This window comes from Dipteris shenzhenensis, chromosome 15, assembly GCF_047967505.1.
Source record: "Dipteris shenzhenensis isolate YYH24624 ecotype China chromosome 15, Dip_SZ_1.0, whole genome shotgun sequence".
In the NCBI taxonomy this organism is placed as follows: Eukaryota; Viridiplantae; Streptophyta; class Polypodiopsida; order Gleicheniales; family Dipteridaceae; genus Dipteris; species Dipteris shenzhenensis.
This window is the reverse complement of record NC_141610.1, coordinates 12724398-12737679: the sequence shown is the minus strand read 5'-3', so window position 1 is coordinate 12737679 and position 13282 is coordinate 12724398. Positions and strand designations below refer to the sequence as shown.

The window sequence follows — 13282 nt, the reverse complement described above, 5'->3', positions numbered from 1 at the left end:
CATGGAGGTAGATCCAGTAACCATAGATGGAGAGGACGAGTCTGCAAAAGAAAACTAGTAGGAATACAAGGCCATGGTACAGTGATGATGTCAGCATTTGGCTGGCGATCTACATCAGCAAGTATGAAAGGTTTTGCAAGAGATTTGGTACTTGTTTGGTGTTGCTAACACAGAGGGTCAACAGGACCTGAGGACTCAAGAGTCTGACGGAGGCTGCAACTTAAAGGGGGACACCACAGAACCACATGGAGCTTCATGGTCCAGGTATTTTGAACTTATGCCTAGGATATAATGTCTTGGGTATGCTTTTTGGTTGTAGAGCTAGCCAGAAGGAGGACGCGTTGAAACAGACCCTAAGAACTTGGTGTTGGGAGACTTTAGGCTGCTCACCCATCGGGATAGTTGGAGGATGTTGGTACCTGAAGTGCTAGAGTTCAAAGGCGCGTTCATGACTGAAGGTGGTGGTGCCATCAGGTGCTGAACCTTTGTGTTGATGTGGAACAGGAACCTAGCGAAGCAAGAAATGACTATAACGACACCAAAGTTTTTCAGAGGGCTACGACACGAGAGCTACTGGAGCATCTTCATTGATGGATTGGGATTGGGCCAATGTGGGTCGGTGACAGGGTGTGTTGCATTAGGGTTAGTCACCTCTCCACCTGTGAGTCCCCCAAATGAGGAGTGCATTAGGGGGGGGGGCGGGTGGACCATAGGATAAGAGAAAGAGCATGGGGTTGTCACATGCACAGCACATGAGCTGCCATGTGGGCAGAGAGATCCCTAGCAGAGGAAAGCCACAATGGAGCGAGGATCTAGTAGAGGTTATCCACAGATGGGGAGTACGGGTCTGTGCAAGAATACCAATAAGAATACAAGGCTATGATGCAACAATGATGTCAGCAACTGTCTAGGGGTCTGCATTAGCAAGAATACAAGACTATGATGCAGCGATGATGTTAGGGTCTGCATCGACAAGTATGAAAGGTTTTGCAAGAGATCTGAAGGCTAAATGGGGCCATGCAGGAGGCGAAGTAGGCACAGCAGCATGGGACTAGGAGAGGTAGGGAAAAGGTGTCCAAAGGGCGTTGGCCTTGCCCTTATATGGGACCAGGGCTGGCTGTTTGGCTGGCCAACCAGGTCGACCAACACACAGATCCATGGAGGGTCCCCAAAGGCCCAAAATGTAGGGCTATGGGTTGGCCCATAGACATCAGCCAATCGATTGATTTTGGGGGCATCCAACCCCTATAAAAGGAGGCTACATGGGCCTCATTTTAACATCTAGAAGTCTTCACAAAAAGGAGCAACAAAAGTCCCTATCTTGGGCCTACATCCAAGAGGAGGTGGAGGGATAGAAGAGTTGCAGACTTAGCTCAAGAGTGGTTGTACCTGAGGGCAATAAGGTGTGGGGATCATGGGCAGAGAGTCTACATAAGCTCAGAGAGGAGCACGCGGGCTCAAAGATCTAGAGGTGTCAGGCACATAGTAGGAGGACGTTTAAGTTTTGGTAGGATCGGAGGACCACGGATTAGCGGGACTCCATCCTTTTGTATTGTGTCTGGTTTTGGACGGATGTAAATATATCATTGTTGCTTCTATTTTTGTCTTAGATGCATTGTCTATTTACTGGTCTGTACACACACCTATGATTGTGAAGTACCCACAAGTTAAGAAGTTTGATTCTGTAGTGAAAGACTTCCTGTGTAATTCCTACGCTCCTCTATCAATCTTCCGTTGCTTGGGATACCCTCTAGTGGGATTTCCATTATAGACCGGAAGTCTCTCACCCTCTCCTACACACACTGCAAAAAAAAAAGCATCTAAATGTGGAAGCACCTTAAAGATGCACTTCAGTTGGAGTTAAGCCTCGCAAGTGACTGACCTATGTCAAATATTGACAAGCAATTTTGGCCTCAGTAACTTTTTCCCTCAGGTTATGCTTTAATTCTTTCCATAATCACAAATCCTTGTCTGCATTCGAGTAGTAAAGGCATTCCATGCATAATCAACATCAATTAAGCACTATTCCCAAAGAGGTAATGGCGGCATGCACCATTTCCTTGCATGCATCATGCTCCAAGTGACTATTTTTTATCTTTTGCCAAGCAACGTGTCATACGGTATTTCATGAAAAGATAAGTGTCGGAAAGTGTAATCTAGCCACAACTAGCAAGTGAGAGCATCATATTGCTGTGCATTGACCATATACCTGCTATCTAACCGCGCTCGATAAGAGGAGTGCACATTGTGCTAGGAAGCATATGGGCCCTGGATATTCCAGGTAACAATCCTCAATGAAATGAAGTTTATGATCAAGTCGCATTCGGCAGACGGGGAGGAAAGGGAGGGAGAGAAGGAATGAGAGCGGTCAACCCGTGCTACTCCCAGTTGGAGCCGCCTTCATGGGAGTTTCCATGGGAGTTGGGTCTCCCCCTTCCTTGGAGGTTCAGCTTAGATTCCTTCAAAAGGTCAGCAAGCGATATAAATTAAGACCAATGTTGACGTTCAAAGGCCAACATATGAGTATTACTAGATTTGTTGTCCCCTTGATGGGAAGTATTATTAAATTCCCACAAATGAAAGCATGTTGCCTCCAAGGATACCGTTGCATAGTCTCTCGAATGAATGCTCTACAACGAGAGCATTGAGGTGCATACACCGAGGCAAATTCAAGTATTTCTCCCTAAATAAGACACTACATAATGATCCATCTGTCTTATCATTTAATGCCACAAATGGCTGAAGAGCATGCTTTACAAAAAACACCACACCAAAAAAGGAATGCTTTCCTGCATAAAAAATATCATAACCAGCAAAGTGTCCTTTCCGGCCTGCATACACATGCTGATTGTGCTCTTGTAGAGCCAATATATGTACTCAAGTTTCCATTTCCATGCATCATATAAACCTTGCACATTGAAAGTCAAGTATTTTATTGGTGCCAACATATTTACAACTATGTACAAGTTATATCGCACAAAAAAGCAAGAATCAGGCCTGACCATTACAAAGGCAGCTCATCTTCTGAAAAAAGAGTCGACTTGCAGTAACTGCAGCCCAAGTAAGACCATTCCTGAATTTTCTGCAAGGGTATGTCCATCGGAGGATGCACTAGACCATGTCCGAGGTGGAGGAGCTCTCCTAGCTGAGAGTATTTTCCTTGGAGTTTGCCAACCGTCACTTGAATTCTTTTCTTTTGCCTTAGGGGGAGTTGCAGAAGGTATTGAGACAATACCATTGGTAGTTAGGAAGGACCTTGGCCTTTCCTTTATCTTGTACTGCAATAGCTGGTTTATTACTTTTATTTTTAGGCCTAGAAGTACTTGGAGCATCCTTGTTTTGTACTAGGGCACGCATTGCATCCGGAGACATTTCATGCAAGACAAAAGGGCATTGTGAGGCCATGTGCCCAAAATTTCTGCATTCATAGCAAGCTCCAGCAAAAAGACCCCATTTCATCTTATAAAAAGCACTCCCCATAGCAACATTAGTAACTGTGATAGAATAAGTCTCTAGGGTGGGGACGTCCATGTCTCATAAGACGCAAAAACTGTAGAATTCCCATTTGTCCTGGGGGGGACACAACACCTTGCCTAGAGACGATGTAATTTTGGGCAAGAGTTTCACCAAGCATTGAGGGAAGTCTACAACCTTGACCCTAACCAGACAACGATGCCTAGTTAAGGCCGCGTAATCCCACGTGCAATTGCACCAAAACCTGCAGCATACGCTGGCTGAGATTTGGCATTCAAAATGGAATTGTATGCTGCACAATCTGCTGTCGACAACTCCCCTCTGCCACGTGGTTCAGTTGGCTTGCAGTAGCTACAAGGAGCTGGAGTAGATCTGCTCCTGAGATGTGTCCTTGGAAGACCCAGAAAATTTTTGAAGGCTCAACTGCATTGTGAGGCCCAAATGGCCTCCTTTTATAGGCTTAACCCCCTAGAACTGGCCAACTGGCAAGTCTATAGATCTGTCCAGAACAGGGACTGGTCCTGTTTATGCCCCGACCAGCCCCTGTGCACTGTGACCTGCCGCGTGGCAGGCCAACAGCATGTAGCCCCACCGACCTCATCTGCTGTCCGACCAGTCTCCTACTGGCTGACCTGGGACCACGGTTATAAATGGCCTAGCCTCCCCATTCCTCGCTGCTCTCTTGTGCCAACCTTTCCCAGCCCTTTGCACTTCATATGGGCTAATGGCTAGGCTATTTCCAGTGCCACAGCCATTGGGCATACAGTCAGCCCTGGGTGGCCCACGTGGCTGTCCATAAAATAATCCCACGACTGTTCTCTGCTGCCCATTTGGCAGCCACTTTGGTGCCCACATGGCAGCTCCATTCCCACCTTCTCTTTGCAATCCCATGCTGAATGTCAATCTCGCCCATGTCATCCTCGTGTGGGGGCTCACAAGTGGGGAGATAGACCTATGATTCCAACAAGCATCCATATCGCAGACGCTCGAGAAGCAAAGAATTCGGCCAGTGTTTTAAAATTTTGATAGAAGGAACTTCCATGTGTTATCTGGAGGCCCTCCCTCACATATGGTAGGAGGACTCATTCCACTTGTGGCACATGTCCTTCCTCCTTTATTTGAAGACTCAACCTATCCAGCTTTATATAGAGTACATCAACTTGAGTGTGCACTTCGTCCCTCACAATAAACTCAAGTACTTTGCCGTCAACTTCAATAAAGGCCTTCCCTGGCTCCTTCCAGGCATCTGCACATTTTCTCAAGTCTTGGACTTTGGCAGCATCCTCCTGCATTTGAGCATCAGCGTAGATATTTGACATAAGTGCATACCCAGAAGCATACCTGTAATCCATTGCCACAACTTGATCAAAGCAGCGCCTTCCTAAATCAACGTTCCCATAAATTTTGCAATTTGTAAGCAAAGATAACCACCCCAACATGATTGGTCGGAGAGGCACCGTTTGGAGCAAATCTTCAGCCTCATCCAACAATCCTGCACGACCAAGAAGGTCAACCAAGCAGTTGTGATGCTCACGTGTTGCCATCAGGCAATAGATTTCTTTCATCGACTTAAAATGACGACATCCTTCATCAACAAGACCCATATGACTGCATCCAGACAGGAGAGAGACAAAGGTCACATTATCTGGCTTCAAACCGGCCTCCTGCAATTTCTCAAAGAACTGCAAGGCCCCATCATAGTTATGACCAAGGGCATACCCTGCAATCATTGCATTCCATGCCACCACACTTTGCTTCGGCAGGTTCTCAAGCATCATGTGTGCATCGACAAGACTCCCACACTTAGCATATAAGTCAATGAGGGCATTCCCTATAAATTCATCCATCTCAAAACCTCTTTCAATTGCATATCCATGAACCCATTTTCCCTTATCTAGGGCTTCTATGCTGGAGCACACCTTTAGGATGATAGCAAATGTGATATTGTTTGGCATTAAGCCCTCCTGTTGCATGTGATAAAAGAGAAGAAGGGCCTCTTGAGCAGGCCCATGTCTGGCATATCCAGAAATCATTGTACTCAATGTCACCACATCTCGCTTTGGCATATTGTAAAACATACTATGTGCATCGTCAAGACTACCAAATTTGCAATACATGTCAACAAGGGCATTACCAACACATATGTCATTCTCACAACCATGTGCAATGACAAGGGCATGAATCAGCTTGCCCTGATGAAGAGCAGCTAGTGTAGAAGATGCTTTCAGGATGCTGACAAAAGTAACTCTGTTAGGGCCTGAGCCGTCCTCTTGCATTTGCTGGAAAAGTTGAAAGGCCTCTTCTGGATGCCCATGGTGCGCATATCCTGCTATAATAGAGCTCCACATTACAACATCTTTGTTTGGTACGATGTCAAACAACCTGCGTGCATCTTCAAGGTTCCCGCATTTGAAGTACATGTCAATGAGAGTGCTCCCAACAAAAGCATTTGATTCCAAACCAGTTTCTACAATTTCCGCATGAATCAGCTTGCCTTGTATTACGGCTGCTGCACTGGCACATCCTTGAAGGACAGCAACAAATATGTGTTCATCTGGTTTTAATCCTGACTGCTTCATTTCTTGATACAAATTTACACACTGCTCACCTTGGTCATGTTTGGCATTCGCAGATAGGGTTGCACTCCATGTATAAATGTTTGGATGAGGTAGTTTCTTGAACACTTGGTTTGCTTCCAACAAACTCCCACATGAAGCAAACATGCGAATCAGATGGCTCCCTAAAAAGTTATCTGCCTCAAGTCCACTCCTAATGATGAGACGAGTCACTTCCCTGCCTACAGTCAAATCTTTCTTGTTGATGCAACCCTGTATAAGACAATACAAGATGTTTGAAACACGAATCCCTTGCCAGCGCATAAACTTCACAACCTGAAGCGCATCCTCAAGCCGTCCCTGCTCGCATAATCTTCTCAAACCTCCAAATAAGCCAGAATCTTTGTCTGCCAACCTACGTTTATCAGAGAGCGAAGTTACAGCCATGGACCTGAAGCAAGTAAGCCTGCTATGAACCATGAGCCATACCAGGGAGCCAAAGTGATTCCAAAATCGTTTGCAAGGTTCATCGGTTTACTAAACATCTATACAGCGTTAGTCGCCTTGTCTACGTCAGAAGAGTACCTTTTGATAGGTGCATTTAAGCTTTCTCATTAGTCCACTCGTCAGTAGAGCTTCACGCTTAAACTATGGGCACTGATTGCTAGTACTGAGTGCCAAAATTTCCACGTCCGTCCAGAACAGCGTAGAGCTCTACCAAAGCTGATTAGAGAGCCTTTTTGGAGATTGAGGAGAGTGGGCATCTGTAGGAGTATCCCACCGTCTGGTGAACCATGTAGAGTCCAGCCACATACAATGGACTTTTGTGAAGCTTCAGACCTGAGGCAAATAGTACATCCAAGACACTAGAGCAGGTCATAAAAAAGCTTTGTAGAATGGATGAGCTTTCCGACTCTAGAAACGTCTCAAATGGCCGGCAGTCCAACCCTCCTTGAAGCATTGCATCCATAGTGTATCACAACTTTCGCTATCACTTGTGATCAGTCCTCAACATGAGGACATCTATCTCGAGACATCACACAAGCACATGGGAAGAAATACGATATTTTAATCCTATTCTATCGCACCACGTGCTAAGAAAACAAGATAATCATTGAGAAGGCCTCCCCAAGATAAAAAAAGAAAAAAAGAATCCACTAGAGACGGTGTGGAGGAAGATTGCGCGAGATAAAGGAGAGAGAGAGAGAGGGGGGGGGGGGGAGAGAGAGAGAGAGAAGGGGAGGGGAGAGAGAGAGGGGGAGAGAGAGAGAGAGAGAGAGAGAGAGAGTAGAGAATAAATTCTTTCTAGAAGTTCACGTGAGCATTTACTCAAACTCCCCCTAAAATGCCTAAAAGCCACAAATAAATCTGTGAGGAGGGAAACAAATGGCATATGTACCAACCAAACAGATCCACTCGTATTAACCACTTTAAAGTCTGCACTCAAGTCCATACTACAGGTAATGAAGAGAAGCCACGTATCAACATATTGTCCAATAGGAAAAATGCACTTCCAAAAATTCTAAAAATGCCTAATTTTTGCTTTGCCCAATTTGAAACGTTGCTAAGGCTACCCAGAGGGCAGGCCAAAAACAACTAGGGATGTGTTTAGGTGGAAGAGGACACATAGCATCATATCATGTGTTTAGGAGGTTGGGACCACGTGGGGACAAGGACACATGTCATCTTTAAATCCCAAAAAAAGGGGAACCCATTCTGGTTGCCAGGGTCTAGAGGCCATAGTCCAGGATGGGAGAACAAGTGGCTATTCCCATCCATCCTAGACCACTTGGTCAAGGATGGGAGAAATAAATTCCCATCCTAAACCCATCCATGTGCTAAGGCCCTAAGCTACTAGAGAACTCAAAAAGCCAACTTTGACAAAATGATGAGCCCATGAAAGAGAACAAGACGTAAGCTGTAAAGGTCCTCTCACACACACATCACGCACACAAGGAGAGAGAGACATATATGCACACCACCTTTTTTTTTTATGGGAAATCACACACACATATGCACCCACACCCACACACCCGCCCCCAAACACACAACCACCCCCAATGCATGGCACAACACAAAAAATTTCTTGCATAGGCTCATTAAAGATAGTGCTTTAGGATCGATTTCGAGGTCGATTTTTAACCTAGTGTGAATTTCCACGTATTTTTGGGGATTTTCCTAACTGCAAAAACTCCGGTCCAATAGTGGCTCTAGTCGAGTGAGCCGGAGTTTGCATGGCTCTGTGCATTCTCTGCCTTGGCTTTCTTGTTTCATCGGGCGTTTTGGCTCAAATCGTCATTTGCACTTAGAGAAAGATCGTGGAGCAAGATGATTAATGATGCTTGGCAACATCAGCAAATGCTAGATGCTTGGAAAAAAGGGCTAGTTAAGTTGCTCTCAAAGAAACCCTTGTATGAATCATTTGTTGATTGGAGACCTATCGCTCTTATGCATGTCATCTATAAGATGGCTACTAAAATGGTGGTTAATCGAATCAAAGTCTTTTTGCATGATGGTCTACATCTTGCCCAATATTGGTTTATTCCTTGCAAACATATCACAGACAATGTTGCAAATGCCTATGTTGGGATAGATAGAATATGCAAAGTACACTCAACAAGATGTACTTTTGCTACAAGTAGACATTGCTAAAGCTTTTGATACCATTCAATGGGACTGCATCTTGCAGACCATGAGTTGTTTAGGTTATGGTGAAAAAATGTAGCATGTTATTTTTGGCTATATTCTAACAGTAAAGCTGCGTGCATGTTGTCTAGGGATATTTCTAAGCAGCGGTCTCTCGTGTAGTATAACAAGGATGCCCTCTTAATGTATTACTATAAGCAATAGGTACTCATCCCATACTTTAATACATGGACCACCTCATAGCCATAGATACTTTGCATGGTTGCCCATGGTTGCGTAAGCTTATGCTGATGATTCCTTCTTCACTCATAAGATTAATGGAAGGATCTTTTGCAACTCATGCCCACCTTATCGTTGTATGGGTTGGTTGTTGGCCTGATTACATGCAAAGACTAGCATCATACTTTGTGGCCTGGTGAAATTGTTTTGCCCAATTAACTTGTTCACCATCTGGGTTATCCTTTGGGGTGCATGGTCACTCATCGCCAATAAATTGATTGGGTGCTCATAAAACTAAAAAAGAAGTGGAATATTGGAATTTAGCTACCTGGCCATTGTAGTTCCAACTCATATCACTCAATCAATTCTAGTTGCATACATACAATTCTATTTACCTTTTATGAGGTTTGGCAAGGTATCCTCACTTCTAGCGGTCCAAGCATGCCTTAGGTTACTCTCCATGCAACACTTCAATTTGTAGAAAATGCATGATGGTTTAAATATCCCCAATATTCACATACACAGTTTGGTACACAAGGGAAAAATGATACTACAACTTTTGCAAATGTGATCAGCCTTGGGCTACTATGATGTATCACTTGCTTTCACATATGACTACTCATGCTTTTTGCCAGTAGTAGCCCACTCAATATTGTTTTCTTGTGGGAAATATTAATGGAAGACTTAAGGGTTGCCCCTTTTTTTCTTGAATATCTTCATACCAAAAGGAAATACTCTCTCATCTAATGTGGCATGGTCATTATTCTCTTGCTAGGAATTCTTTGTGCGCTGAGAGTTTGCATTAGTTAAAGGCGTTTGCTTATCCTATGGCTTTGCAAGGGTTCAAAGGCTCACTTTTTGTTGGTCTTAAAGGGATTCAATTAGTAGTAGATGTGCTACATGTTGATGGTACTATGCTATCTTTTCCTTGAGTAGTTGGGCAATATGGTTTGGGGTTACATTATAGACCTCCATGGCAATCTATTTCTTAGATTCTTCAATCTTTATTTTTGGTGCCCAAACTTGAGCTTATGGACCGCCTTAAGGATTGGATTCTTCACTGCCAGGGTTCAACTTGTCGTCCCTTAATATTGGTTGACATTATGGTTGCTAAGTTATATACGGTTTTGATGCCTCTACCTTGGATTTTAAATCGAGCAAACCAGATATGCTCTATGATGGGCAGAAGATGATCCAAAAAGCTTTGGCTCACGCCTTCAAAGGTGGGATAGGTGGAATCATAATGCAAAGTGGTGGTAGAAACAATTGAAGCATATTTGGAGTTTCAACCTCCCTCTTTGTGAACAGGTTTTCTTGTGGTGGGTGATGCTTGTAGTTATTCCATTTGGCCAACTCTTGGCACATAGACACATTGCTCCTATAGTTTGCCATAGATGTTTTGGCTCCAAGGGAATCTTTGTCTCATCTCTTTTGGCACTACTCTAACGCTCGTGACTTTTCCCACTTTTTATAGCAACATCTTAGGGCTCGGTTTCCTAGTTATTGTTTTGGCGAGCAATTCAGGTTATTTGGGATCCACCCAAAAAGGCAAGGGTTTGATCTTTTTTTTTTTCACCTGGTTTTGTTATTGGGGACTCTAGACTTTGTGGAAAGACACAAATCATAGATTCTTGGTCATCCCACTTTTTCCAAGTTTCCTTTTTCCCGGATGTCACTTTGGCAATCATTTTGTGATTGCTTGTGTGCTCATTAGATAGATTATCCGGTATATTTATCTTACAATGATATTTTTGGATTTGTAATTGCATGTTTCCTTTCTATGGACTATTCTTTGTATATAAAGCTACCTGGGTTTCACTATTATATGGAAACATTTTCTTCCATTGTTGAGAAATTGATAATGATAGTTTTTTGTTTGGCACAAAACTTCATCTTTGTGACTCTTGTTTCTTTTTACAATAAGTGGGTTTAGGTCTAGGATTTTCTAAACCTTGCTGACTAGGTGTGCCATGGGCTTAGGCTTGTGCCTTATTCATGTGTTTACTAAATAGGAATAATTAGAATGTGAACAATCAAATTTTGAATTATTTGGAATGTAAATAATCTTAGGATTGGAAGTAAATAGTCTTAGGATAGGAAGTCCACAGTTGGTTTTTAAGGAACTCTTCAAGAAATGACATAGCTAAAAACTATATGTATGCACCTTCTATAACTCTTGTGGGGTAACATCATAGTGTTGTATCTTCTTTATGATAATATGTAGATTTAAATTCTCATTCTTGGAGTCTATTCTATTAGTATTCAAAGTCCTCTTCAAAGGGACTTTGCTTCCCTTCAAGAGCTCTTCTTCCCCCCCTAAGGTGAGGGAGTGAACAACTACCAAACCATATAGGGGATCATTTTTACAACACATTAAATTGGTAAAAACGTCGAATTCATTGAACCATCTTTGAGGCTCAAAATTTAAAAACACAAATTAAGCCTCGTTACGAAAATACAAACTACTACCAATTGTGTGAAAGCAGTTAGCAATGATTAGTTGAAGCAAATTTTTCTCAATAGCAGCTAAGCCCAATCCTCCTCTAGATGAAGTGATGCTCTGATAATCCAAGTAGCAGAAAGCTTTTTGGCAACAGAAGAGATATCTATCATCCCTAGTCCCCCTTCTTCTTTGGGCTTGATACAGTAATCCCACCTTACTTTTGATATTTTATTGCTTCCTCCCCACAAGAATGATGTGCACATTCTAATGAATCTGTCTAGACCTATTTTAGAAGGAGACCAACAAGAAAGATAAAAAATACCAATGGGGTAGAGGAAATGGTTAAGAACCAGTTTTCTTCTAGCCAGGTTTGCTTGGAAACTTCTCCATTTTTCTAGTTTCTTCTGAAATCTATCCATTACCTAGTCCCACCTCTACTTCATTGTAACCTCAAAGCCCATTGGAATGCCCAAAAGTCTGAAAATTGTCTCTTTTTGTATTTTGAGGCATCCTAGCTATTGGAGAACCCCTTGCTCCTTGCCACTGAGTGTGTCATATCCTATTTTGGAGTGGTTGATAGAAGATCCTGAGGCTTGATAAAAAACTTCAAGATAATCCATTACACATTTAACATCCTAATCAGTGTTTCTAGGGGTCAAAGTGGTGTCATCTGCAAACTACTAGCATACCAATTATTTACCATTAACCAGATCTATGCCTTTCAGACTTCCCTCTTGGATTTGAATTCTAAGAAGCCATCCCAAGGAATCTACAGGCTATAGCAAACAACAAAGGAGCTAATGGGTAGCCTTGTATGATTGATCTCTTAAGAAAAAATGGGTTACTCATCTTCCCATTGACATTGAACTTAGTTGTAGCATTAATAAGCAGAAGTTTGGCACTTGAGACAAAAGAAGGTCCCATACCCATGTCTTGTAGAGACTAAATTATAAAATCTTATTCCAACCTGTCATCATAAGCCTTATCAAAGTCAACTTTAAGAAAACAAATGTCTTGTTTAGTTTCTTTAGCATATTCACATCCTTCCCATATATTAATAATGACTTCAAGAAGGTGACATCCCTTGATAAACCCCTTTTGCTCTAAAAGGATCCACATTTTCATTTTGCCACCCTGAATCCTAAGAGCTAAAGCTTTTGCAAAAATTTTGTAGCCATAGTTTAACATTGTTAAAGGCCTCTAGTTCTTAATCTCATCTTTGGGGCCCTCTTTAGGGATCAGTTTGATAATGCCCCCATTAATGTGAAGGGGAAGGAGACCTTTCATTGAACTTTCTTGCCATAACAGTAATAAATATGGGCCAAGTAGATCCCAGAAAAACTTATAAAACTCAATAGGTAACCCATCTTCCCTAAGTGTCTTACCATCTGCCATGACTGCCGCATCTTCTTTCAACTCTTCCAAACTAAAAGGTCTCTCCAAGTAGGGTAGATCAAAAGTTTGACAGCCTTCTCCCTTGTGATTTGACATAACTGTCTTGCTTTTTGAGTGTCTTCATTAAGGGGACTTGTGTTGGACAGCAATTTCCGAAAATGATGTTGGATGTATTCAATATTCTCCTTGTATTAGTTGAGTGGGAGCCATTTGCTCTTTTAAGAAGGGGGATCTCCTCTTGCAACCTTTTTCTTTAGATTATTCTGAATGTTTCTTTAGTGGGTCTATCAATCTTGCCTGCCCACCAATCTCTAAAATATACTTTGGAATCCTTTAACCTTTGATCTGTTCTTGTTTTTTGATATCTTTTTTAGCACTATTCAGTTCTGCATGAGCCTCCACATCTCCAGATTTGGCTTTTTGCTCTAATGTCCTGATGCTATTCTGAATACAATCCATTATTTGAGCTCTAATATATGCTCTTTTCTTTCTGTTTGTTCTTAAGATGTTTTGGGTATCCTTGACAGCAAGTGCCCAAGCATCTGAAGCT

At 42.6% G+C, this 13282-nt stretch overlaps 1 protein-coding gene across 1 annotated transcript; it reads right to left on the bottom strand.

The window, feature by feature from the left end:
• Positions 1-2830: 2830 nt before the first annotated feature.
• On the bottom strand, positions 2831-7041 carry LOC147893380 (pentatricopeptide repeat-containing protein At2g13600-like). Its single transcript, XM_087386561.1, has 2 exons — positions 6615-7041; positions 2831-6444 (listed from the first exon to the last, which is right to left on the bottom strand). The coding sequence occupies exon 2, from the start codon at positions 6351-6353 to the stop codon at positions 4557-4559; it is 1797 nt and encodes a 598-aa protein (XP_087242687.1). The 5' UTR covers positions 6354-6444; positions 6615-7041; the 3' UTR covers positions 2831-4556.
• Positions 7042-13282: the final 6241 nt, after the last annotated feature.

Bases quoted from the DNA above. Each gene is read 5' to 3' on its own strand.
- LOC147893380 (XM_087386561.1), bottom strand. From the start codon at position 6,353: ATGCGCTGGCAAGGGATTCGTGTTTCAAACATCTTGTATTGTCTTATA.